Below are 25,576 nucleotides of genomic sequence, written 5' to 3'. Positions count from 1 at the left end.
TTCCGGAAATCAGTATTACAAGTCAATGTGTGAAACTTTGTAATATATTTTATTAAAGGAAAGTGGCATCTTCCTCCCCTTTCAGTAGCCTGCAGTTCCCCTTCACCAGCCTGCAGGACCTCTTTAAATATTCAGAAACTTCCATAGGCCCTGTTCACACTGAGTTTTTTTTGACAAAAAATGGTCGAAATTGCCTCCCATTGATTTCAATGGGAGGTGGAGGCGTTTTTTTCCCGCGAGTGTAAAAAAACGCTTGTGGGAAAAAGAAGCAACATGCCCTATCTTGAGGCGTTTTCCGCCTCAAAAACCCCATTGAAATCAATGGGAGATGGAAAAAAAAGTTTGTACTTTCCAAAAGGTGGTGCACTCCCTTGTTGGAGGTATAGACCAGCGACTGTAAGAACTTACATAGCATGCTGCTATATCGCTTCGTGGAACTGTAAGAACCAGCACTGCAGAGAAACACACCAGTGGAAGTTGGAATTCTCTTTACTGCATGCAGGCTGGGGTAGAGGAGAGCACTTCGTGAACACTTCAGACTTTTTACTTACAACCGTCTGAGCGGTAAAATGTATTATTTTATTTAAATAGAAAAAACGCTGCGAATGTCTGACGCGTTTTTTCCTGTTGAAGAAAGAGGTAAAAAAGAACGTGGCAAAAAACGCCTGTGGTGCAAAAGCACTTCAAAAAAACCGGAGCTGATTTTTACAGACAGAATTTTTTGCCTGTTTGAACAGGGCCTTAAGCTGGCCATACAAATTAGATGAATGTCGTCCAAAATGACCAATTTTGACTATTTCAGCCAACAATCGGTTAGAATTCTAAGCAAAAATTTTTCCAGGATCGCCAACGGTAGATTACTATCTGTCAAAAAAAGGATCTGTGATGTTGAATATTTTTGTCCAATCATTCGCTGCTTTGCGCCTGTGCATTCTGTTGTCTTATTTATTTATTTATTTTTAACTTTATCCCTGATCTTAAGGCTGGATTCACATGTAGCAAAAATACTGTGGATTTTCTGCAATGGATTTTGTTGCGGAAAATCCGCAGGATAATACAGTAGCAGCAAAATGGATGAGATTTGAACAAATCTCATCCACACGCTGCGTAAATGCTGGGCGAAAAAACCCTCAGAAATTTACCTGCAGTGCGTTTTTTTAATCCGCAGCATGTCAATTGAATTTGTGTAATCTCTGCTTTTTTATTGGGGATTTCGCCATTGAATTCAATGGGGAGATAAAACCTGCAACAAATAGAAGATGTTGTAATTTTCGCAGTGGAAAAGCTGCGATTCCGCCGCAAAAATCGCAACTCATGAAAAAAAAAACAAAGCTTATACTTACCCAATGCTTCTTCGTCCAGACCGGCCTCCTAGGATGCTGTTTCATCCCATGTGACCGCTGCAGCCAATCACAGGCTGCAGCAGTCACATGGGATGAAACGTCATCCCTGGGCTGCAGAGCTTCAGGATGTCGGAGGGAGACGTCGCTATGGTAAGTATATCCATTTTTTTTTTCATTGCAGGATTTCCGCAGCGTACATTCCGGGTGAAAAACTGCACCACAATTTGGTGTTTTATTGGTCGGAAATATTTGAGTGCAACCTGGCGGATGCTCTGTGTACCTTAACACAGCGTATCTGCCCTGTGTAAGCATACCCTAAGTTTATGGTCAGCTTTAGTCACTAAAAAGCTTGTCTTAAGTAACATAGTAAGTGAAGACTCGGAAAAAGAGAGAGAGGGGAGGGAATATAAGGGAGATGATGATGCTACAGTCTCCCTGCCTCAGGGTGTTTGTAAAAATGCTGAAGTAAGGCCTCATGCTCACTTCAGTTTTTTCCTTTAGGGTGCTATCCGTTTTTGTCACTGATAGCACCCTGAACCCATTCATTATAATGGGCTCATGCACCCTTCAGTTATTTTGACGGATCCGTTGTTCCGTTCCATCAAAAGTAGAGCATGTCCTACTTTGGTCAGTGATTCAGTGACCGTGGGGACCATAGAAGTCAATTGGTCCGTCAAAAAAACGGACGGCACACGGAAAGCTTCCGTGTGCCGTCCGTTTTTGACGGATCCGTTGCCCTAGCAACGGCAGGGCGTGCCAAAGTTCACAGACTGGGACCTGTGACAAGTTCAAATAAAGTTCAATACCTTCCGTTTTCTTAACGAAAACACGGAAGCTAAACGGAAGCACAACGTCCGTTTAAAACGGAAACACGGAACGGACACTGAGTACACACGGAAACCACACGGATACCAAAACGGACACACGGATCCATCAAAAACGGTGATGAAAGTGTGCATGAGGCCTTAGCAGGAAGGAGAAGCTGAGGAAGGCAGTAGATTGGTCAGGGCACACAGCAAAGCTCTGACATCATCCCAGGAAGAACTCCGGTCTCTTATAGAGAGAGAAATAACATTTACAGGAATGATGCAGCGAAAAAGACCCAAAATCCGGAGGTTACGCGCAGCTTTTTTGCTGCACTACATCTAATACAGATCTACAGCTGCTTATGGAGGAGTCAGGATCATTTTTGTTTTGTAGGTCATTGAAACCTTAATAGAAACTTAAGTGTTGCAAGATCATATTTTATACCGCATAACACAAATACACAGAAGAAATAATCAATATATTGTGTAAAGACCTTTGATTTTATTTAGCTTTAAATTAGAAAGAATCCTGGGAACTCACATCTGTGATGTCGATTCTATAAAGAATGTAATGCAATAAAAATTCAATACACGGCTCCTTTTTAAACTTTATACTTCTTTGTAGCCTAAAAAGATCACAAAAGCCAACCAGACTATGACGGCCTTACTCATCTTTATCAATAACTAAATTCAATGCAACACAATCATAGCTGGTAAATATATGACAAATAGGAGCTAGGGTACCTGTACACTACTATTTTTCCTCCATTATTCTCTCCTCTGTGATGGGAGTGCAATTGTTCCATAATTAAAGACCATCAAAAAGTGGCCCATTGTGTTATATTGTTCCTCTTTATTACCAAACAGGAAGGGAGAATATAGGAAAAATTACTAGAACGTGAGACTATTCTGTGATTTTTTTCATATTCACAAAAGATATATAAATGCATTCATGTACCCACTCATTCCCATACTTCTCAAATAACAAAGGATAAGCAAAGAGACCCAGCAAGAACTAGGAGATAATATTCCTACCACAAAACGGCACTACATTTCATTTGTAAGCAAACAGTAATAATACAAAAGACAAAGCCCCCCACCCTTTCCCATCCCTCTATCATCCCCTTGCCCACTCTTTCAGAAACCTAGAATTTGTTATTTACACAATGATGCTGGTAACCAGGGCTTAATACATCGCCTCCTATCATAGGAACTGGTAATGGTGGCGTACTGCTCTACATTGGGGAGTGCATTCTTTTTCAATCTCTAGTGATAAAATGCGTCTGGAACAAGAAGGAGCAAGAAGCACCTCATTGGTACAATTACTTCCAAGAACAGATATAATGTGAGCTCCAATTGATGTATGAAGCTTATGATGTATTACATTGCCCAATTCATTGGTCCAATCAAAGAATTAGACTAGAGTCAGAACTTATAGGGGGGATATAACAAGCACTTTTGGGAAATCTTGGTGCAATGAACACAATAGATAACAGATGGACAGAATTACGGAAAATTGGGGCTAGCTCTATAGGAACTATGGTATAAGATGTAAAACGTTCTTTTATGCTGTCACCATAAGGAAAATTAATGCATCTTAACCAGATCTCAATAGATGCCGCTAATTTCTTCTTGTTGTACATTTTCAACTACGGTAACTTTCCAGAATGGGCCATATAACACTTTAGAAACACCAAAACCATACCATAATGAAAGCCAAAGACTGTTGGAGGGAACATTGAGATTCAGGAATACTTTGTATCTTTGTGCAATATGGTTCCACTGCAATGAGATGATTGATCAATATCTACTATGACGTTTCAATCACTGAATTATTGATGTGCATTGTGCTGATCTACACATCTAAGGGTCAAAGTCTTCAACTGCATTAACATATAGACTGGCCCCATTCTATGTCACATGCATTTCGACAAGTCACGTGAACTTTTTCATTCAACTTTTTCAACTCAGATAGCTTAATCTTCTTGTTCTTTAAGGTAATTTTTTTCTAAGAAGAAGGCTACAAGATTAGCCTGATAGCCAAGATCTAGTGCTCAAGATGGTGTGATGTTTGTTCTTATATAACTAGATGGAGATCTGACAAATTACACATAATACAGATTAAAATGTGTGGTGCTTAATGATCTGAGTTTCCTATCTATTCTTAGTACCTTCATTTACCTAAAGAATAATGGTGCTCAGAAAGACACAAACAAATATAAACACCAGATTTACTTAAAAAAAGGAATGGGATCTGTATTCAATCTGGTATTATTTGCAGCAGGAATTTACTGGAAATGTTCTTTCAAACATCTAATGCTGATTCGTTCAGGAATTGATGTCTCCTGCATCGTGTTGGTTGCTTCCAGCACAAAATGGGTTTCTCAGCAGATTTCCTTTTTAAAGAACACTTAAAAAAGGAATGAGATCTGTGTTCAATCTAGTACTGTTTGCAGCACTGGGAATGTTCTTGCAAGCATCTAACGCTAATTGGTTCAAGAATTGATGTCCTCTCCTGCATCATGTTGGTTGCTGCCAGCACAAGATGGGTTTCTCAGCAGAAGATGGAACGCGCAGGTCAATAATTAGTTGCTCATTAATAGTAAGTGTCCTTAGCCTTCCGGTGTGGGTGCTGGTTCTCTTTTCTCCTCTCACGGTGGGATTTGTGCTGGTGATGATGATGGTGGTGGTGGTGGTGGTTGTTATTTTTATGGTGGTGGCGGTTGTGATGCTGGTTGTGTGGATGGTGTCTGTGCTGGTGATGATGTCTTCTTGTCCTGTGATGTCTTCTGGCTGTTTGGTAGAAGAAGGTTACTCTATTAATATACACAATTTATTTTTATTTAGTTTGATTTAACATTTAGTATGGTAGACCTGACACCATTCGAACATTGTTGCCTCTGGGACAATATCGCAAATTTACTCCTGCTTGCTTTCTTCTCCGTACGAGTCCCAGCTTAACTATGTCTCTAAATGCGAAACAGACTTGGGTTCTCATTTGATCGACTCGGATTGGCAACTTATCTGGGACACAGCAGCCAAGAGCTCCCGCAAAAGGCTAATCTTTGAGACCTCCATATAAGGAACTTATGTGGTGGTACTTGGTCCCCAACCGCATCGCTCATTCGATCCCTGGGTACCCATCTACCTTCTTTCGTGGGTTTGTTCAGCCCCTGGTGACCGAAGGTGGAGCACCTCTGGATTAGAGTGTACCAGATGATTAGGACCGTCACAGGCTTAGACATAAAAAGAGACCCTTGGGAGGCCCTACGATGCAGAAGAATAAATGGAGTGCCCCGCAAAGCACGCACCCTGATTTATTACATATTTTTGGCTACTAAACAAGTGATTGCCAAAGCCTGGAAACAACCATTTTTGTTTCCTGGCATAAGGTCAACGAAAAATCTTTCATCCATGTTAGTAGACACCCAGCAAAGTTCACCCAGACATGGTTCCCTTGTCATATATTTCCACTCCAGGCACAATCTCAGACCTCATACCCTTTGGTATCTACAGGCAGTCCTCTTTCCAGCCCCCGAGATTCCCTTTCCTCCCTTCTCCTCTTCTCGCTCCCTATTTAATCTTTCTTTCCTTACTTTTTTCTTTAATTTTTCTTCAATCTTCTACCTTCTTTTTTCTTTTTACTGTTTGGGTGCTGTAACCCTCCACTTTTTTCTGTTATATTTCCTAATATTTAGAACTTTCCTAAATTTGCCCAACCACATTTTCTGCATAACTCTGATTACGGAATTCTTTTTATATGTTTCTTTCTCATTACTAGCTGCAGTGGTCTATAAAAGGGGTTGTCCAGTATTTTCGTTTAATTTATTTATTTGCAGAATATGAAATCATACAATATTAGAAATTCTGCTTACATATTTTCCTAATATCCTAGTGCGATAGCTCCTGTCTAAAAAAAAAATAAATAATGGTATAGCCCACATCTTAGTCCATAGTAGTGCATCTATAGGATAACTGAATGGATGAAACATGGCGTCAGTCATGTGACCCACCACCCACACATCGCATGACCACTGGCATTCAGGTAACACTGTCCAGGTATCTAACAGGTTAATAATAATTTACTGAGGTGTATTAGGTATTTCTACCTACAGCAGTATCTCAACTTGTGTTAGGGATCTGCCAGGTACTTCATCTAGGTATACTCCTGGGATTAATCAATCCACACCTGAGGCCAGACCTGTTCGACTGACACCATCTCCCACCAACCAGGGTGGCAGGCTCAGGAGTGGGAGAGCCTATCGCGGCCTGGTCTGTCGGAGTTAGCTCCGCCCCCTGTCCTTTATTACCTGCCCTGTTCTCTCCCTCAGTGCTTGTAATTCTTTTGGATTCCTGGCCCCACTGCTGCTTGCTCCAGCCTGCTTCTGCCGTGCTTCTGCCTTGCTGCAGTTCTGCTTGACCTGCTTTGCTTTGCCCCTGGCTTGCTTCTGTCTCCGTGCCCGCTCGGGTGTACTCACTTCGTCCTGGTCCTGACTGTTCGTTCACCGCTCCGTTTCCTCGTGGCGTTCCGTGGCTACTGCCCCTTCCCTTGCGTGTTCCCTGTTTGTTTTCCTGTGCACTTAGACAGCGTAGGGACCGCCGCCCAGTTGTACCTCGTCGCCTAGGGCGGGTCGTTGCAAGTAGGCAGGGACAGGGCGGTGGGTAGATTAGGGCTCACTTTCCCTTCACCTCCTTCCTGCCATTACAACTTGTCTGTCAGTGTCTGTATAGGAGCAGCTTTTACATCAGGGGTCTCAAACACGCGGAACCTGATACTGTCATCTGTGGACCACAGGGCACCGTAGATCCCTCAGGAGAGGAGAGAGCAGGCAGAAGGAGGAATGCACCGGCGCTCCTTCATGACTTCATGAAGGAGCGCAGTTCGTTGGGTGGTAGGTGAGTAATGGCCACACAGCCCCCTGTAGATAGTGCAACCCCCTGTAGATATTGCCCCGCACACCCCCCTCTGTAGATAGCGCTACATTCCCCCTGGGCCATACCTCCCAACCGTTCCGGATTCAGAAGGACAGTCCCGGATTCTGGGCGGTGTCCCGCTGTACAGAGGGCACTGTGGCATTATCTACAGAGGGCACTAAGGCATTATCTACAGAGGGCACTGTGGTATTATCTACAGAGGGCACTGTGGCATTATCTATAGAGGGCACTGTGGCATTATCTAGGAGTAGTGTGGCATTATCTAGAGGACACTGTGGCAATATCTACAGAGGGCACTGTGGCAATATTTACAAAGGGCACTGTGGCTTTATCTACAGAGGTCACTGTGGCATCTACAGAGGGCACTGTGGTATTATCTAGGAGGGGTGTGGCATTATCTTCGGGGGCGGGGGGCATTATCTACAGAGGGCACTGTGGCCCTATCCACAGAGGGCACTGTGGCATTATCTACAGAGGGCATTGTGGCACTATCTAAGAAGGGGCTGCCCAATCTTGACATTCTTGTGTCTGCCAAAAGCTGCCATCTGAGCAGCAAGACTGCATTAGGGACACTTAAACTGGAAAACTGGATTGTTAAAATAAGCACGGGAAGTAAACGCGGTATTATCATAGTAATGTAGTATTATTATAGTAATGTAGTATTGTTCTAGTGATGTAGTATTATTATGATAATGTATTATTGTTATAGTAATGTAATAGTATAGTAATGTAGTATTGTTATAGTAATGTAGTATTATTATGATAATGTATTATTGTTAGAGTAATGTAATATTATTGTAGTATTGTTATAATAATGTAGTATTGTTATGGTAATGTAGTATTATCATAGTTATGTTGTATTATTATAGTGATGTAGTATTGTTATAGTAATGTAGTATTATAGTAATGTAGTATTATTATAGTAATGTAGTATTGTTAAAGTAATGTAGAATTATTATAGTAATGTAGTATTATTACAGTAGCGTAGCGACGCACGTGGTTACTCACTCTGCACCTGCTCCTAAGTCTGGTCGAGTGACCCCTTCTTCCACCAATCAGTCGGGCAGTAGGCAGGGACTGAGTGGCGGGTAGATTAGGGCTCACCTGTCTGTCTCCCTATCCACCAATCAGTCGTTGCAAGTAGGCAGGGACTGAGTGGCGGGTAGATTAGGGCTCACCTGTCTGTCTCCCTACCCCGCCATTACATAATCACAGGCCCATATACCTTTTCTACCCTGGTCCCTGTCACAACTATGGACCCCCTTGAGACCCTGGCTCAGCAAATGCAGGGCCTCTCCCTACAGGTCCAAGCCCTGGCTCAGAGCGGCAACCAGCAAGATGCTACCCTGGTAATGCCCCCCACCTCACCTCTTGAACCCCACCTCAAGTTGCCTGACCGGTTCTCAGGGGACCGGAAGACTTTTTTCTCCTTTCGGGAGAGTTGTAGGCTCTATTTCCGTCTAAAGCCCCACTCCTCAGGTTCCGAGAGCCAGCGAGTGGGTATAATTATGTCCCGGCTCCAGGACGGGCCCAATTAATGGGCCTTCTCCTTGGCTCCCGACGCCCCTGAACTTTCCTCTGTTGACCTTTTTTTTTCTGCTGTCGGGCTCATATATGACGAGACTCACAAGACTGCCTTTGCCGAGAGTCAGCTGGTGACCTTACGTCAGGGTAAGAGACCCTGTTCGGACTTTAGTAAGTGGTGTGTAGCTTCTCGGTGGAATGACCCTGCCTTGAAGTGCCAGTTTAGATTGGGTCTGTCGAACGCCCTGAAGGACCTGTTAGTTAGCTACCCCTCTTCTGACTCTCTAGATCAGGTTATGGCTTTAGCGGTACGACTTGACCGACGTCTCAGGGAACGACGACTTGAACATTTTTGTGCCTTCTACTCTGGCTCCCCCATGATGGCTCCCGAAGTTCCGTTGCTTCGTTCTTCCACGGAAAACTCGGATGAACCAATGCAACTCGGGGCCTCCGTGTCTCCCCAACAACGTAGAGACTTCCGCAGGAAGAATGGTCTCTGCTTCTACTGTGGGTAGGACAAGCATCAAGTGAACAACTGTCCTAGGCGTAAGAATAAGCAGCCGGAAGAACTTCCACGCCTAAGTGATCATCGGGGAGGTCACTTCGGCGCACAGGTATTTCCCGTAAATATGAAACCTAATAAGATCTTGCTTCCCTTTCAGGTCTCTTTTGGTGGTAGGTCTGCTACCGGCAGTGCCTTCGTGGATTCAGGGTCTTCTGCTAATATTATGTCGGTGGAATTTGCTATGTTTCTAGCTATGCCATTGATTGATTTGCCTAAACCTGTTCCGGTAGTGGGTATCGACTCCACTCCTCTTGCTAATGGTTATTTTACGCAGCATACCCCTGTTTTTGAACTCCTTGTTGGCTCCATGCATTTGGAGCAGTGCTCTGTACTGGTTATGCAGGGATTATCGTCCGATTTGGTTTTAGGCCTTCCCTGGTTGCAGTTGCATATTCCCACGTTTAACTGGAATACTGGGGATCTTACCAAATGGGGTAATGAATGCATGACGTCATGTTTTTCTGTTAATTTTATTTCTCTCCCTGAGGAGGTGAACACTCTACCTGAGTTTATTCAGGACTTCGCTGATATTTTTTCTAAAAAGGCCTCTGAAGCGTTACCTCCTCATAGAGAATACGATTGCGCAATCGATTTGGTACCAGGAGCTAAGCTCCCTAAGGGTAGGATATTTAATCTCTCTTGTCCCGAACGTAAAGCCATGAGAGAGTATATCCAGGAATGCTTGGCCAAGGGTTACATTCGCCCCTCTACTTCACCGGTAGGTGCTGGCTTCTTCTTCGTAGGGAAGAAGGATGGTGGTCTTAGGCCGTGCATTGATTACCGAAACTTGAATAAGGTCACTGTAAGGAACCAGTATCCCCTTCCTTTGATTCCTGATCTCTTCAATCAGGTTCAGGGGGCCCAATGGTTCTCTAAGTTTGATCTACGGGGGGCTTATAACCTTATCCGCATCAAAGAGGAGGATAAGTGGAAGACTGCGTTTAACACACCCGAAGGTCATTTCGAATACCTCGTCATGCCCTTTGGGTTGTGTAATGCTCCCGCGGTCTTCCAGAATTTCATAAATGAGATTTTAAGAGACTCCCTGGGGGTATTTCTTGTAGTGTACCTTGATGACATCCTAGTGTTTTCCAAGGACTGGTCCTCCCACATTGAGCATGTCAGGAAGGTGCTCCAGGCCCTTCGGGAAAACAAGCTGTTTGCTAAAACCGAAAAATGTGTGTTTGGGGTGCAGGAGATACCATTTTTGGGTCAAATCCTCACTCCTCATGAATTCCGCATGGACCCTGCCGAGGTTCAGGCTGTGGCGGAATGGGTCCAACCTGCCTCCCTGAAGGCGTTACAGTGTTTCCTGGGGTTTGCTAATTATTACAGGAGATTTATTGCTAACTTCTCGGTCATCGCTAAGCCTCTTACGGATCTCATTCGCAAAGGTACTGATCTCCTCCATTGGCCTCCAGAGGCTGTCCCGGCTTTTGAGATCCTTAAGAAGTGCTTTATCAGCCTAACCAAATGGAGCCATTTATTGTGGAGGTTGACGCCTCCGAGGTGGGAGTGGGTGCTGTCTTGTCCCAGGGTACCAGGTCCCTCACCCATCTCCGTCCCTGTGCCTACTTCTCCAGGAAGTTCTCACCCACTGAGAGTAACTACGACATTGGCAACCGCGAACTCTTAGCCATTAAATGGGCATTTGAAGAGTGGCACCACTTCCTGGAGGGGGCTAAGCACCAGGTTACGGTCCTTACCGACCACAAGAATCTGGTTTTCCTAGAATCTGCCCGGAGGCTAAACCCGAGACAAGCCCGATGGGCGTTATTTTTTACTAGATTCAACTTTTTGGTCACCTATAGTGCTGGGTCTAAAAATATTAAGGCTGATGCACTGTCGCGTAGCTTCATGGCCAGCCCTCCTTCGGAGGAAGATCCTGCTTGTGTTTTGCCCCCAGGTATAATCATTTCCTCTGTTGGTTCTGACTTAGTCTCCGAAATTGCGGCTGATCAAGGTTCAGCTCCCGGGAACCTTCCTGAGACCAAGCTGTTTGTTCCCCTGCAATTCCGGCTAAGGGTACTCAGGGAAAATCATGACTCTGCACTATCTGGCCATCCAGGCATCCTGGGTACCAAGCACCTCATTGCCAGAGACTATTGGTGGCCTGGGTTGCTTAAAGACGTTAAGGCCTACGTCGCCGCTTGTGAAATTTGTGCTAGGTCCAAGACTCCCAGGTCCCGACCAGCGGGTTTACTATGTTCTTTGCCCATTCCCCAGAGACCTTGGACCCATATCTCCATGGATTTTATCACCGATCTGCCTCCATCTCAAGGCAAGTCGGTGGTATGGGTGGTAGTGGACCGCTTCAGTAAGATGTGCCACTTTGTGCCCCTCAAGAAACTACCCAATGCTAAGACGTTGGCTACATTGTTTATCAAACACATCCTGCGTCTCCATGGGGTTCCTGTCAATATTGTTTCTGACAGAGGGGTACAATTTGTTTCATTGTTTTGGAGAGCCTTCTGTAAAAAGTTGGAGATTGATCTGTCCTTCTCCTCGGCCTTCCATCCTAAAACTAATGGCCAAACTGAGAGGACTAATCAGTCTCTAGAACAATATTTAAGGTTTTATCTCTGACTGTCAATATGATTGGGTCTCCTTCATTTCCCTCGCTGAATTTTCCCTTAATAACCGGGTCAGTAACTCGTCAGGGGTCTCCCCCTTTTTCTGTAATTTTGGGTTCAATCAACGGTTCTCCTCCGTTGCACCTGGTGGTTCCAACAATCCTGAGGTAGATGTCGTTCATCGGGAACTGTGCACAGTCTGGGCCCAGGTTCAGAAGAACCTAGAGGTGTCCCAGAGCATACAAAAGACCCAGGCAGATAGAAGACGTCCTGCCAACCCCTTGTTTGCGGTTGGGGATCTGGTGTGGCTGTCTTCAAGAAATTTGCGCCTTAAAGTCCCGTCCAAAAAATGTGCTCAAAGGTATATAGGGCCGTACAAGGTCATTGAAGTCCTTAACCCTGTCTCCTTCCGACTGGAGTTACCCCCATCTTTTCGAATACACGACGTGTTTCATGCCTCCCTCCTTAAACGCTGCTCCCCGTCCTTGGCTCCCTCGAGGAATCCTCCGGTCCCTGTTCTCACCCCTGAAGGGGTAGAATTCGAGGTGGCCAAGATTGTGGACAGCAGGATGGTCCAAGGCTTTCTCCAGTACCTGGTCCATTGGAGAGGATACGGGCCTGAGGAGAGGACTTGGGTACCCGGCCGGGATGTTTACGCTGCAGTATTGCTCAGGAGGTTCCATCTTCGGTTCCCCTATAAGCCAGGTCCACCTAGAAAGGGTCCAGTGGCCCCTCATAAAAGGGGGGGGGGGGTACTGTAAAGTATCTGCCTGACACAGCTTCTGTGTCGACGCTCGTGGTTACTCACTCTGCACCTGCTCCTAATTCTGGTCGAGTGACCCCTTCTTCCACCAATCAGTCGGGGAGGCTGAGGAGTGGGAGAGCCTATCACAGCCTGGACAGACGGAGGTAGCTCCCGCCCTCTGTCTATTTATACCTTCACTTCCTGCTCCTCCTTTGCCTGTGATTCTTTCAGTCTGTTTCCTGGCTCTGCTGCTGCTACTTACTACTTGTCTTCCGCTTCATATTGACCCTGGCTTGACTGACTATTCTTCTGCTCTGCGTTTTGTACCCCGTCCACTCCTGGTTTGACTCGGCTCGTTCACTATTCTCCTGCTCTGCGTTTTGTACCTCGTCCACTCCTGGTTTGACTCGGCTCGTTCACTATTCTTGTTGCTCACGGGGTTGCCGTGGGCAACAGCCCCATTTCCCTTATCTTCTGTGTACCCTTGTCTGTTTGTCTGTCGTGCACTTAGTGAGCGTAGGGACCGTCGCCCAGTTGTACGCCGTCGCTTAGGACGGGCCATTGCAAGTAGGCAGGGACTGAGTGGCGGGTAGATTAGGGCTCACCTGTCTGTCTCCCTACCCCGCCATTACAGTAGTATTGTTATAGTGATGTAGTATTATTATAGTAATGTAGAATTGTTATTATAGTAATGTAGTGTTGTTATAGTAATGTAGTATTATTAAAGTAATGTAGTATTGTAATAGTAATGCAGTATTATTATAGTAATGTAGTATTGTTATTATAGTAATGTAGTGTTATTATAGTAATGTAGTATTGTTATAGTGATGTAGTACTATTATAGTAATGTAGTATTATTATAGTAATGTATTATTGTTATAGTATTGTAGTATTATTATAATAATGTAGTATTGTTATAGTAATATAGAATCATTCTAGTAATGTAGTATTACTATAGTAATGTTTAATTATTATAGTAATGTATTATTCAGTGGCATAACTACCGCTGTAGCAGCCGTAGCGGCTGCTACGGGGCCCGCGGTATGAGGGGGTCCATGCTGGCCGCCGACACGGCCCCCCCTTCATGTCCGGTGGCGCCGCTAGCAGACTCTAACCGGCTCTAACATTTATGGGCCGGGCGGCACGGGCCCTCTCATGCCCAGTGGCATCACGACAGCCACCCCCTCTTGCAGTAATTGTACCTGCGTCTATAGCATGCAGGTACAAATACATGCATTAGCGCTGAATGGCCGGGCACGTTCCGTGCCCGACCATTCAGCGCCATACAATGACAATGTTTGGCAGGGAAAAATGACTTGCCCCGCCAATCAGCGCCTCAACAACGCTAGCGGTCGCTTGCCTCGTTCAGCTCCAGCAGACCTGCTCAAAAGAGAGCAGATATGCATTGCCACCAGACAGCGTGGGAACGGGATCATGTGAGTATGTAAAGGTTTTTTTTCCTAATAAAACTGTGAGTGGCATTATCTATAGGGGGGCTCTATCTACAGATGGGTCTATATGTGGGGATGTGGAGCACTATATACAGGGGGAGCTATATGAAGGGCACTATCTACAGGGGTGGGCTATATGTGGTAAACTTTATACAGCGGTGGGCTATATGTGGAGCACTATCTATAGGGGGAGCTATTTGTAGGGTACCATCTATAGGGGTGGGCTATATCTGGGACACTATATACAAGGGTGGGTTACCTGTGGGGCACTATTTACAGGGGGTCTATATGTAGAGCACGGTCTACAGGGGTGGGCTATATGTGGGACACTATATACAGGGGGAGCTATATGTGAGGCACTATCTACAGAGGTGGGCTAAATGTGGAGCACTATCTATAGAGGAAGCTATATGTAGGGCAGCACGGTGGTTCAGTGGTTAGCACTATTGCCTTGCAGCTCTGGAGTCCATATGTGGGCACTCTCTACAGTGGGCTGTATGTGGGGCACTATCTACAGTGGCTTCTCTGTAGGGCACTATCTACAGAGGCTCTATGGAGGTCACTATCTACAGGGGGCTATGGGCGCACTATCTACAGGGGGCACAGTGTGTGTGTGTGTGTGTGTGTGTGTGTGTGTGTGTGTGGGACACAGTGTATGGTACTGTTATAATCAGGGACACAGGGTATGGCGCTATTATAGTTAGGGGTGCAGTGTATGGCGCTATTATATTTAGAGGTATTGAGAATTTTATCTTCGTTTATAGGTGCATAAATGTTTTAAAAGTGAGAAGCTGAAGACATCTGAGCGGAAAACTACAGAAATGGGTCGTGGCTGGGAGAAATCCATCATAGAGGTCTGGACCAGAGGGAGAAGAAAAGAGAAAAATAACTAGAATCTGAGACGTCACCGGTGAGTCACTTAATGTAAATGTTTATTCTGCCTCTAATCAGTAATGTAGTCACTGTATGATCTGCAGTGAGATGATGGGTGGTATGATATTTTTTTGTGAAACAGCATCTCCCAGCATATCTTTACCATTGTTCTGGCCATGCTGGGAGCTGTAATTTTACGCTGTACAAACCTATACGGCAGGGGTTGCACTAAATTTTTTCTGGTGTTGTATATATTTATACTGAGCTTTGTTCTGGTGCTGTATATATGTACTGAGCTTTGTTCTGGTGCTGTATTTATGTATTGAGCTTTGTTCTGGTGCTGTATATATGTACTGAGCTTAGTTCTGGTGGTGTATATATATACTGAGCTTGGTTATGGGGCTGTATTTATGTACTGAGCTTGGTTCTGGTGCTGTATATATGTACTGAACTTGGTTCTACTGCTGTATTTATGTACTGAGCTTGGTTCTAGTGCTGTATTTATGTACTGATCTTGCTTCTAGTGCTGTATTTATGTACTAAGGTTGGTTCTGGTGCTGTATATATGTACTAAGATTGGCTCTCGTGCCGTATATATGTATGAGCTTGGTTCTGGAGCTATAATTATATAGGATATATTTATAATAGTAAAATTGAAGAGCAGATGGAATTGTTTTCAATTCATTGTATATTTAATGGGGACCTGACAATATTTCCAAATGTATGTTTTTTTCAGATGCAGCAAAATCTATAAAGTCAACTTTTAAAACGGTGCACATATATGCTAATTACTCATGAAAGGGTCATGGGGCGGTGCCACTATCCTGAAGAGTCCCATAGTCCTGCCTCCAAACCCACATTTCCATGTTTGATTGACATCCCCCTGGCTGATACAACTTTCTCGGATGCGCCATTGTCTTGTACTACTTGGGCACGTACCGTGCAGCGTGGTGTACTCTGCCCGGCTTCATCGCTGCACTGCGCATGCCAAGGGAGTACAAGGCAACGGTGCATGTGGCACTATTTACAAGGGGGAGGGCTGTGCTGCTATCTACAGTGGGTTGTGTGTGGTGCAATCTACAGGGGTCTGTCTGTGGCACTATCTACTAAGGGGGGCTATGTGTCGCTAACTACTAAGGATGGGCTCTGCGGCACTATATACAAGGGAGGGGGGCTGTGTGGCACTATATACAGGGGGAGCTGTATGGCGATATTTACATGGGGTGCTGTATGGCACTATCTACAAGGGCGAGGTGGGGGCGCTATCTACAAGTGGGATGTGACACTGTCTACAAGCGGGGCTGTATAGCACTGTCTACAGGGGGCTGTATGGCACAATCTACAGGTGGCACTATCTATATATATATATATATATATATATCTGCTTGTGGCACCTGGGGGCCCCAGTCAAAAGTGTGCTATGGTGCCCAGTCTTTCTTAGTTACGCCCCTGGTAGTATTGTTATAGTAATGTAGTATTATTATAGTAAGGTAGAACTGTTATAGTAATGTAGTATTATTATAGTAATTTAGTATTGTTATAGCAATGTAGTATTATTATAGTACTGTAGTATTGTTATAGTAATGTAGTATTATTATAGTAATGTAGTATTGTTATAGTAATGTAGTATTATTATAGTAATGTAGTATTGTTATAGTGGTTCAAATAAGTAATTGATTAACAATCATTTTGTATTGTATCAAATTTGAATGTAATGCGGCCCGTCAACTTCCCATTTTTTCTATGTGCAACCCATTTACCTGGCCAGAGTGTGAGACCCCTGTTTTACATTGTCTGCCTGTCTCACCTGTCTGTTGTGTATGTGTTTGTTTTCCTTAACAACATGAAAACATCTCCTAGAGACAGGCAGCCATTTGTAAATACAGGCACAGTAAAGTAGTTGTTCATCATTATTCCGTCATTAGTCCTATTCGCTTAGCCCATAGATGTGTCCTCTATGTTGGCCCAACTCATGTATGTCATGTAACCCTGTTGCTTACTGAATGCTAGAATCAAGTGTGTGTGGTCACATGACTGACTCCATATTTATCTCTATTCAGTCAGCCAGCCCATTGATACATTACACAGAACTCATCTGTGGGCTATACCATTCTACTGTGGAGAGACAGGGGACTACTGCTCTGGTATAAGAAAGGTATGTGAGCAGAATTTCTAATACATGGATATTAGAAAACTGTATAATCTCCTATAAGCCTCGTTTTGACCTTCTGTAATTGTTGTTTTAGTCTGTTTACTAGCTCATATGTTTTATTATAAAACGTGTTTGTTTTCAATAAAATTATAGTTAAAACAATTTTTTTAAGCATTGTGTCGTTTATAAAAATAAAAAAAAGCTTTCGACTTGTTTGAGCTTGATGGTGGGTAAATCCATTCTGCTTTATGATACAACCACTTAAGCCAGAGGGACTTTTAGATAAAAAAAAAATCTAAATCCAGCCATACATGGTAAGATGTCTACCGCTATTCTGGTTTCCGTATCTCCCATTCATTTCTATGGAGAAAAATGGCCAGTAATAAAATGAGAACATGGACCTGGGAGGAACTCATTCTTGGGATCATTGGGGGTTTCATTGGTCAGATTAAAACTGATCAAAGGTTTTTTTTGGCATACCTTATTAATATATACCATTAAATATAATTAGTAGAAAACATGTGTACATCATTCTTTAGAGGAAAGCTATTTATTTGGCATGTTTTATGTTAGTTTTGTTTTTATTTTATTGTAAAAATGTAGTTATTAAATATTGGCCTAAATATTTTGGCACAACAAGTAGTCCTCCAGGTATCTTATTTTACAGCCTGTAGTAAGACTGAATGTTGTCACCTCAATACCACAAGTAGGTGGAGGATAAATTACTTTTCTACTTCTGAGTCCTAAAAAGTTAGTAGACGGTGTCCTTTTACATACAGTTTCTTTGTTTACTGTGATGACTATTCCTAGACCAATACATGTTCTGTACCCTGGTTTGATCATTGTAAAAAATATAGTAATTCAACCAGTTAAACCAATGTTATACAAATTTGTTGTTGGATTTTTAAAAATAAATTTGTTGTTGGCGGAAAGGTTTTCCTTTTTTCATCTGCTGGGATGCAAAGAAATACAGAATATGCACCACAAATACATTCGAGTTAACAAGCCACTTAGCAAAGGAACAACAACAAAATTCCCCCACATGGCCTTAAAGCGCACCTCAAGTCGAAATATACTACTAAAACTTCTTGGTGCACTTAGATCCTCATGTACAGTACCTATGTGAGGCCTTTCCCTTCAAAGACCAGCCCTTTGTTCTACAGACCTCTCCTTCCTAATTCACTTACAGGTGTTGTAATTATTGTCTGATATGTTACAGATACAGTAGAGCTGCAGCCCAGTCCCAGCCACTCTGTCTACAAGCTTGTTAATTCACATTACATTTGCCACCACTACCCTCATCCCTCTTACTGCAGAGAGAGAGAGAGACTTACTGCTTGAAACATATGGTTTTAGGCCTCATGCACACGGCCGTAATTTTGATCCGCCATTACGAACCGTAATTGTGGATCAAAATACGGACCCATTCATTTCTATTGCCCACGAACACCTTCCCGTATATATTTACGGGAAGGTGTCTGAGCCGTAGAAAGGCTCTGTAAAAAAAAGGACATGTCCTATTTTTCTATTTTACAGACCGTGCTGCCATACTTTATAATGGGAGCACGGTCCGCAAATGCGGGTGACTGTCCGCGGCCGGCCGTAGCCATAATCACAAACTGGGATTACGGCTACGGCCGTGTGCAGGGGGCCTTATATATTTTTACTTTCTTTTACTAACTATCTATCTAGCTGGTTATCTCACTCAGCAAAGAAGTAAAGGGCTTAAGTAATTCCAGTCTACTTCTACTCTGTCCTTTATTGAAATGAATGGAGTGTGAAAACTGCAAGTTAATAAAGCTAATAGACAAGTAGATTTCAGTATAAACTAAACTAAGCAGTCATTTATGATAAACTGGCTTGTAACTCAAACTGGGAACCTAGCTAACTAATATATTAGACAGTTGTATGAATCGCAATACCCTAATATATGCTATTTATTAGAATTGCTGCAAGTGAGTGATCTCATGAATTCCCGGTGGCTCCCTCCTAGCAGACATATGCCACACTAGTCTTGTCTGCTGCTCCACAGGATGATGAAAATGGCAGACCATATACTTTTGACAGAATTGCAGGGCAACAGTGGAGAATTGCAATTCCTCGCAGGCTTGAGACTTATTATGTGTAAGCGCCACGGTGTACATTCATAATATAAGAAAGCGGGGACATTAAGCAGACATTTTATACTTCTACAAAGCCAATTTCTGGCACCATGGCTGGTGTTTACTAGATTATTTATAATTTACCATTATTGATATTAGGGGGGGGGGGGGGGCATTTCATGAATAGTAGTAAAAAGTAGTATTATCAGTGATATTACTCATAGAAAATAGAGTGCAGTCAGATAGATATCTGATCTAAAGTTTGTTCATTACTTTTTTATTAATATCCTCCAACGGGCAGTAGAAACACTTTCACAAACACTGGCACATGGGTGCTATCCTGTAAAAAATCAAGACAGAGATACATACGTTTAACACACAGGATCCGAGCCTTGTCCCATCTTCCATTCGGGTGACATCGAATAGTTGGTATGTGTCGCTGTATGAAGCCATCTTGACACTGGTAGCGCACAGTAGAATGGATACTGTATTTCTCCCTCCTTTTACCAATGATATGAGCATTTCTCACCGTAGGAGGTGAACTGCAAAGCACTATGGGAAGGAAATTCTGATTTCAGCTACTGCACAAAATGTTATTTTATTCTTCTTCCAATTAAACCATAATAGTCTAAATATGAAAAATAAAATGTTACTCAAGAATATATATAAGAATATAGCGCACATTAAGAAAATAATATTATTTCAAGGGGAATACTTACCAGTTCCTTTCTTGCAGATATAAGGCAGGTTATAGTTACACGGTACATCATTCCACTTGCCTTCCTCATGGGAAACCAGGACCACACAGTCTTCACCTCCAGCAAAAAAGTTATCAGGCTGCTGGTCCCGCCAACTCTCATATTGCTGCAACAGACATGTACATCAAAGTGGGTTCATCAGCTTTTATAAACAATGATCTATAGGAGGAACTAGAGAGAAGCAGCTATAGGGGTTTCCGTAACTGATACTGTATACCCAACATATACAATTATAAAACAATTATATAGTCATGGAGATGGAGTCATCTTACTATGCTGTAGAATATATTTTATGTATGTAGATTCTATAGAGAGCCGCATGTAAAATCATTGACTCTTAGGCTGGGTTCACACACCCTATTTACGGACGTAATTCTGGCGTTTTAGCCTCAAATTACGTCCGAAATAGCGGCTCCAAAGCGTCGGCAAACATCTGCCCATTCATCTGAATGGGTCTTACGAAGTTCTGTGCCGACGGTCATTTTTTTTTACGCGCCGCTGTCAAAAGACGCCCGCGTCAAAGAAGTGCCTGTCACTTCTTGAGACGTAATTGGAGCCGTTTTCCATTGCCTCCATGGAAAAACAGCTCCAATTACGTCCGTAAAGGACGCAGCGAAAAACGCCTGCACATGCAATTACGTCTGAAATTTCGGAGCTGTTTTCTCCTGAAAACAGCTCCGTAATTTCAGCCGTAACGGAGGCTGCCGTGTGAACATACCCTTAGGTGGATGGTCTAGGTATAGCTTTTGCACCAAACCCTGAACAACCAATGTATGATTGTGCTGAACCATTTACAGATGTGTCCTCCCTTAACTTATCTCTAAACACGACATATCCCGAGATATATGGCGCAAGATGTCAAATAAACATATAAAAAAATCATCCGTTGCCCACAGACCCAGATAAAAGAAAGTATATTAGCTAATAATAATAATGTTTATAATATTAATAATGATAGTTAATATTCTCCTGTACCCTATCTCGATCTTTGTAGTCCAGCTACAATATAGCCTTTAATATCACCAGGAATAACATACAACCCAGGCATATTATAGAAAAGACATCTTTACTGATGTACAATGGATGTTATAATTTATTACAAATTTTTCCAATATCATGGTCATATACATACACTGAGTATACGGCTTATAGTCTAGCAAAATTAATAAAAAAATACTCAGCCTTAGAATATAAGATAGTCCTCTTTTCTCCATCTAGGACCTCACAGGAAGTGAGCAAGAGAGACTGAGTGACTAGGGGCATTGTTAATACTCAAACCTGCCTACCCAGAATTCATTGTGTCTGTAATGTAAGCACAGACAATGGGATGGGTGATAACTAGAGTCATTTAACCACATGGCAGAGTACAAATACTCAAAATCATGTGTCTAATTTAAATATAAATAGAGGGCTGAATTTCAGCCCTGTAACAACTCCCATCTTACAAAATGTATACGTTTAACATATAAAATTTTTTTACTGGATGGCTGTGATGGATGCGTCTGATGGATGCCGTCCGTCATCCATGGACTTCCATGTGTAAAAAAAAAAAAACGTATACGTCAACATATACGTTTTAGTTTTTTTTTTTACTGGATGGAATTGGCATCATGACAAATTGTATAACTTAATGCAATTCAAGAAAAGTTTAAGGTAGACACATCAGTATATATTATCTGTTCATAATGTTGGGCTTAACAGCATTAGATTAGGTTACAAAATCCATAGCTCTGCTGAAAACTGAACAAAATGTATAATTTGTGACCTTTTCAAGATAAAGTGTAATGTAATGTGGAAATGGAAGATTTTAATGAAGTAGGAATGATCTGGCATCCATGTAATTAGTGTAGCTCACTCACCAGTGCTGTATTATCTGTCCACTGGAAATCCTGTTCTACCGTCCTGTCATTGAGACCTATCCAGGCGTTCTCACGACCAAAACCTTTATAGGAACAAAATACCAGCCAATTAACGTATTGCTCAGCAGACTTATGAGACAAAATATTTGAGACAAAAGGCCACACAATTGAGCCAGCTGAACTCTTGTTCATGTGTCTTTCAGACATAATATGCCATAGGTCATCATGGTCACCTTCAGCAAATAAGAGTGCGACTGTGTGAAGATTTACAGTCCAATATCTGAAAATAGAAATGTGTTCATGTGCTCAAGGAAACCTGGCTATATTGATGTCTCTCACAGAAAACTAAGTCTTCGTCTTCCTGTCTAAAGCTTTTCTAACATAAGCACTGTTACTGAATGCGACTTTATGACTAAGAAATTCTATAAGAGATGGTTTTGTCAATGTGATGAAAATGAATCATGTATGTAAAGTAGTTTTTACACAGTCTAGTCACATTATTATGACCACCAGATAATATCTAGCGTAACTGCCGTGTGCAGCACGGACAGCAGCTGGTTGGGCTGTAACTGACTCAATAAGTTGGTGGTAGGTTGTCTCCGGTATCTGGAGCCATGCTGACTGCAGTGCATCCCACATTTACTGGAGGGTACATGGGGGAGGATCCATAGAACGAACAAGACGATCGAGGTGGTCCCACAGATGCTCAATTGGGTTCAAGTCTGGCGAATTAGGGGGCCAGGGAAATACTTGGAAGTCTCGGTCGTGCTTTTCCAACCACTGACGGACATTTGTAGCCGTGTGACACGTCCCATTGTTTTGCTGGAAGATTCCATCTGTCCCAGGGAAGACAAGCAGCATGTATGGGTGGACGTGATCTGCAACGATGGATTCATACCCAAATCGGTTCAGAGTGCCTTCCACATGGATCAGTGGACCCAGAGAATGGCAAAAAAAAATTCCACAGACAACTACGCTGCCACCACCAGCTTGTGTTCTTCCAGCAATGGTTGCAGGGTGTTTGTTCTCTAATGTTTCTCGCCTAACACGCCAACGTCCATCCATTCGTTGATGCAGAAAACGTGACCCACCAGAGAAGGCAACCCTTTGCCGATCATCAGTGGTCCAATTCTGATACTGCCTTTTTTTCCGATGTACTTTTGTTAGCACAGGAGCAGTGACCATCCGTCTGCTTCGGAAGCCCATACGCAGTAGGGTTCGCTGAACAGTTGTTTTAGACACATGTCTGGTAGTCCCCTGGTTGATTTTCATGGTGAGTTGCTCCACTGTAGAATTTTGTTCAGCCCTCGCGCACCTTCGTAGCCGACATTCACCTCTCAACTCAATGGCATGTGGTGCTCTGCAGTTTTCACGTCGGTTATTCCCAATGGTGCCATTTGTCCACTTACGACACACTTTCACCACAGCAGCATGCGAACAGTTCATGAACTGCGCTGTTTGAGAAATACTGCCACCCTTGGCCCGAAAGCCAATAATCATCCCTTTTTGCAACTCTGATAAATCGCCCCCTTTACCCATGGCAACAATGAAAGAAATTTGTTTAGACAGCCTATCACATACCTTATATACCCACCAAGCCAGCTCACGATACATCAGTTCTTTCATAGGCTACGCGCTGCCAACGTCGAAATAAGGAGGTGGTCATAATAATGTGACTCTACTGTGTATTACCTGTATTTAGAATTATTCCTCTTACATTTAATATATGTATTTGCATATGGAACTTTACTTACTGTTGATAAAGGCTTGCTCCTCTTGAGAATGGATGCTTGTCAGATGCCCGGATCTTCTTCGACAGTCTCTTTCAGCCTCTTCCCATGGCCGTCGTTGAGGGAAATAACGATAACACGAACCCTGAAACTTGTGCCAATTGTGATCACATCCCTCTGTATCTAACAAAGAAGTAGTAAACCATATAACAACATATATTGATACAGGCTCAAGACAACTAGCTATAAGGGTCAAATGGGAAGATTGAGACAATGTTTAAATATTATTTTTGTTAAATTGAAATATTTCCATCTATCTATTTTTCTATCTATATCTTTGTCTCATATCTATCTATATTTTTCATATCTATCTATCTATCTATCTATCTATCTATCTATCTATCTATCTATCTATCTATCTATCTATCTATCTATCTATCTATATCTATAATACCTAAGTATCTATCATTTGAGATATAGATACCCATATAACTACTTGCTATGCTTATATTCCAGCACACCATGACTCACACTAGAATTTACAATCTATTTTCCATATAGCTCTGTTTTGCCAGGTTTACACATTTAATGATCATGTACATTGTACATACTTTCCAGCTTTCTATTCGTCTATTCTACACAGCTGTCTTCCACTAAATGGAGATCATGTGGGTCACGTCATAAGGGGAGAGGATAACATAGACATTTGGCTCAGCTGCTGACACAGGTAAAGTTTTACTGCGGGGAGCTGACTCTGCACAACCCTTGACTTAACGCTGACCGTACACTACTGCGATGCCAGTAAACACCCTCAATCTACATCTGCTTCTTTATAGAAATTCACATATGCAGATGTAGGATGTTATAGTATACTAAAATAACTATTCTGTGACATCTTTCAACTTTACTGTGAAAGTCAGGCAGAGAGGAAATTGATGGACTGGTAACTTACAAGAGACATGTAAATATAATTAATCCTTGCCCAAATTGTTAAAACTTTTCTCATGAACCCAGCAGAACAAAAGAGGTTATTATGTTACTACAACAGAGATTGGTGCCACCATAGAAAGGCTGGTACCGCTTATAATCACTTCTGTCCAAACTGCCCACCAATGGCGCCTCACCAAAAACTGGGGATGTCTCACAGTTTGAGAAGCACTGCTCTAAATATCTTATAGTACAAACCATTGGATCCCTAGCAACTGTGCACAATATACACAATTGAGATAAGGAGAATAATGCGCCACATATGTCACTCAATCACCAGCACATTGTACATTATATACAGTATATTGAGTCTGTGAAATATTGTATAGTACACAAGGCACTGTATGGTACAATTAGTATTAGAATCTGTTTTTTTTAATATTATAACCTAAAAATTCAGTGTATTACAAGAATAGGAATAGTAATGTGTGGACGGTAAATGTAGCTGGAGTATCTTACTATCTTTGAAAACTGTAGATCAATGCAATGCCACAGATATAGGAGAGACTATTAGAAGTGCATGTGTTGTCTGTGCAGTGTGGCGCTGTGTTTATCATTCTAGTCCGATAGGAGTGACTGATCAATGTTAGTTGGGGATTCTCAGGATGGGTAAACAGTTTGCATCGGTTCCCTCATGGTAAAAATGTTGGGAATCACTTCCTTACTCTTTCAGCACCAATAGTCACCAATATGTTACCAGCAGCGATATCATTATTCAAATGAATATATGATTTTTACACTTTATACACATCCTACACAGTGTGATGTCTGAACATATAGTGGAATATTAAGTTAGTTAGGTGGTGGGCCGAGTTATTCGCTAAACATCTTATTAATTAAATACAGGCATGTAAAACAAGAGTTATAAAAGAAAAAGGATACAGAATACAAAGGACTGCAGGAGAGAGACAAAAAAGGATAGGGATGTCATTTAAAGGGAAAGGGAGCAATTTATTAAGACTGCCGTTTGATACGCCAGTCTTAATCTAAAGAAAGTTGGAGTAAGATGCGCCTAATTTGTTAAGAGATGCACGCCTCCTAATAAATTAGGTGCATCTCTGTCTGTCCTTGGGCCAAAAAAATCAAATCTACCGCAGCTTTAAGCTTAAACAGATTTACGCAATAATTTGCTTCAGTTTTCTGGCATAAATCAAAGTAAATTTGTTGGCCTGT

At 42.6% G+C, this 25,576-nt stretch overlaps 1 protein-coding gene across 2 annotated transcripts in view; it reads right to left on the bottom strand.

Annotated features, from left to right (window-relative positions):
- Nucleotides 1-2,638: 2,638 nt before the first annotated feature.
- Nucleotides 2,639-25,576, bottom strand: part of NCAN (neurocan) — a 195,766-nt gene continuing 172,828 nt past the window's right edge. For both annotated transcript variants that reach the window (XM_075825489.1, XM_075825490.1), the window contains 5 exons: nucleotides 23,441-23,599; nucleotides 21,687-21,769; nucleotides 19,789-19,933; nucleotides 19,439-19,621; nucleotides 2,639-4,942 (listed from right to left, as the gene is read on the bottom strand). In XM_075825489.1, coding sequence (XP_075681604.1) covers nucleotides 4,746-4,942; nucleotides 19,439-19,621; nucleotides 19,789-19,933; nucleotides 21,687-21,769; nucleotides 23,441-23,599 — 767 coding nt within the window. In that variant the 3' untranslated portion in view covers nucleotides 2,639-4,745. The remainder of the gene's footprint in view (nucleotides 4,943-19,438; nucleotides 19,622-19,788; nucleotides 19,934-21,686; nucleotides 21,770-23,440; nucleotides 23,600-25,576) is intronic.

Source organism: Rhinoderma darwinii, chromosome 1 (genome assembly GCF_050947455.1).
Source record: "Rhinoderma darwinii isolate aRhiDar2 chromosome 1, aRhiDar2.hap1, whole genome shotgun sequence".
Lineage (NCBI taxonomy): Eukaryota > Metazoa > Chordata > Amphibia > Anura > Rhinodermatidae > Rhinoderma > Rhinoderma darwinii.
The sequence above is the reverse complement of the archived record's forward strand: the minus strand, read 5'-3'. Positions and strand labels throughout refer to the sequence as shown.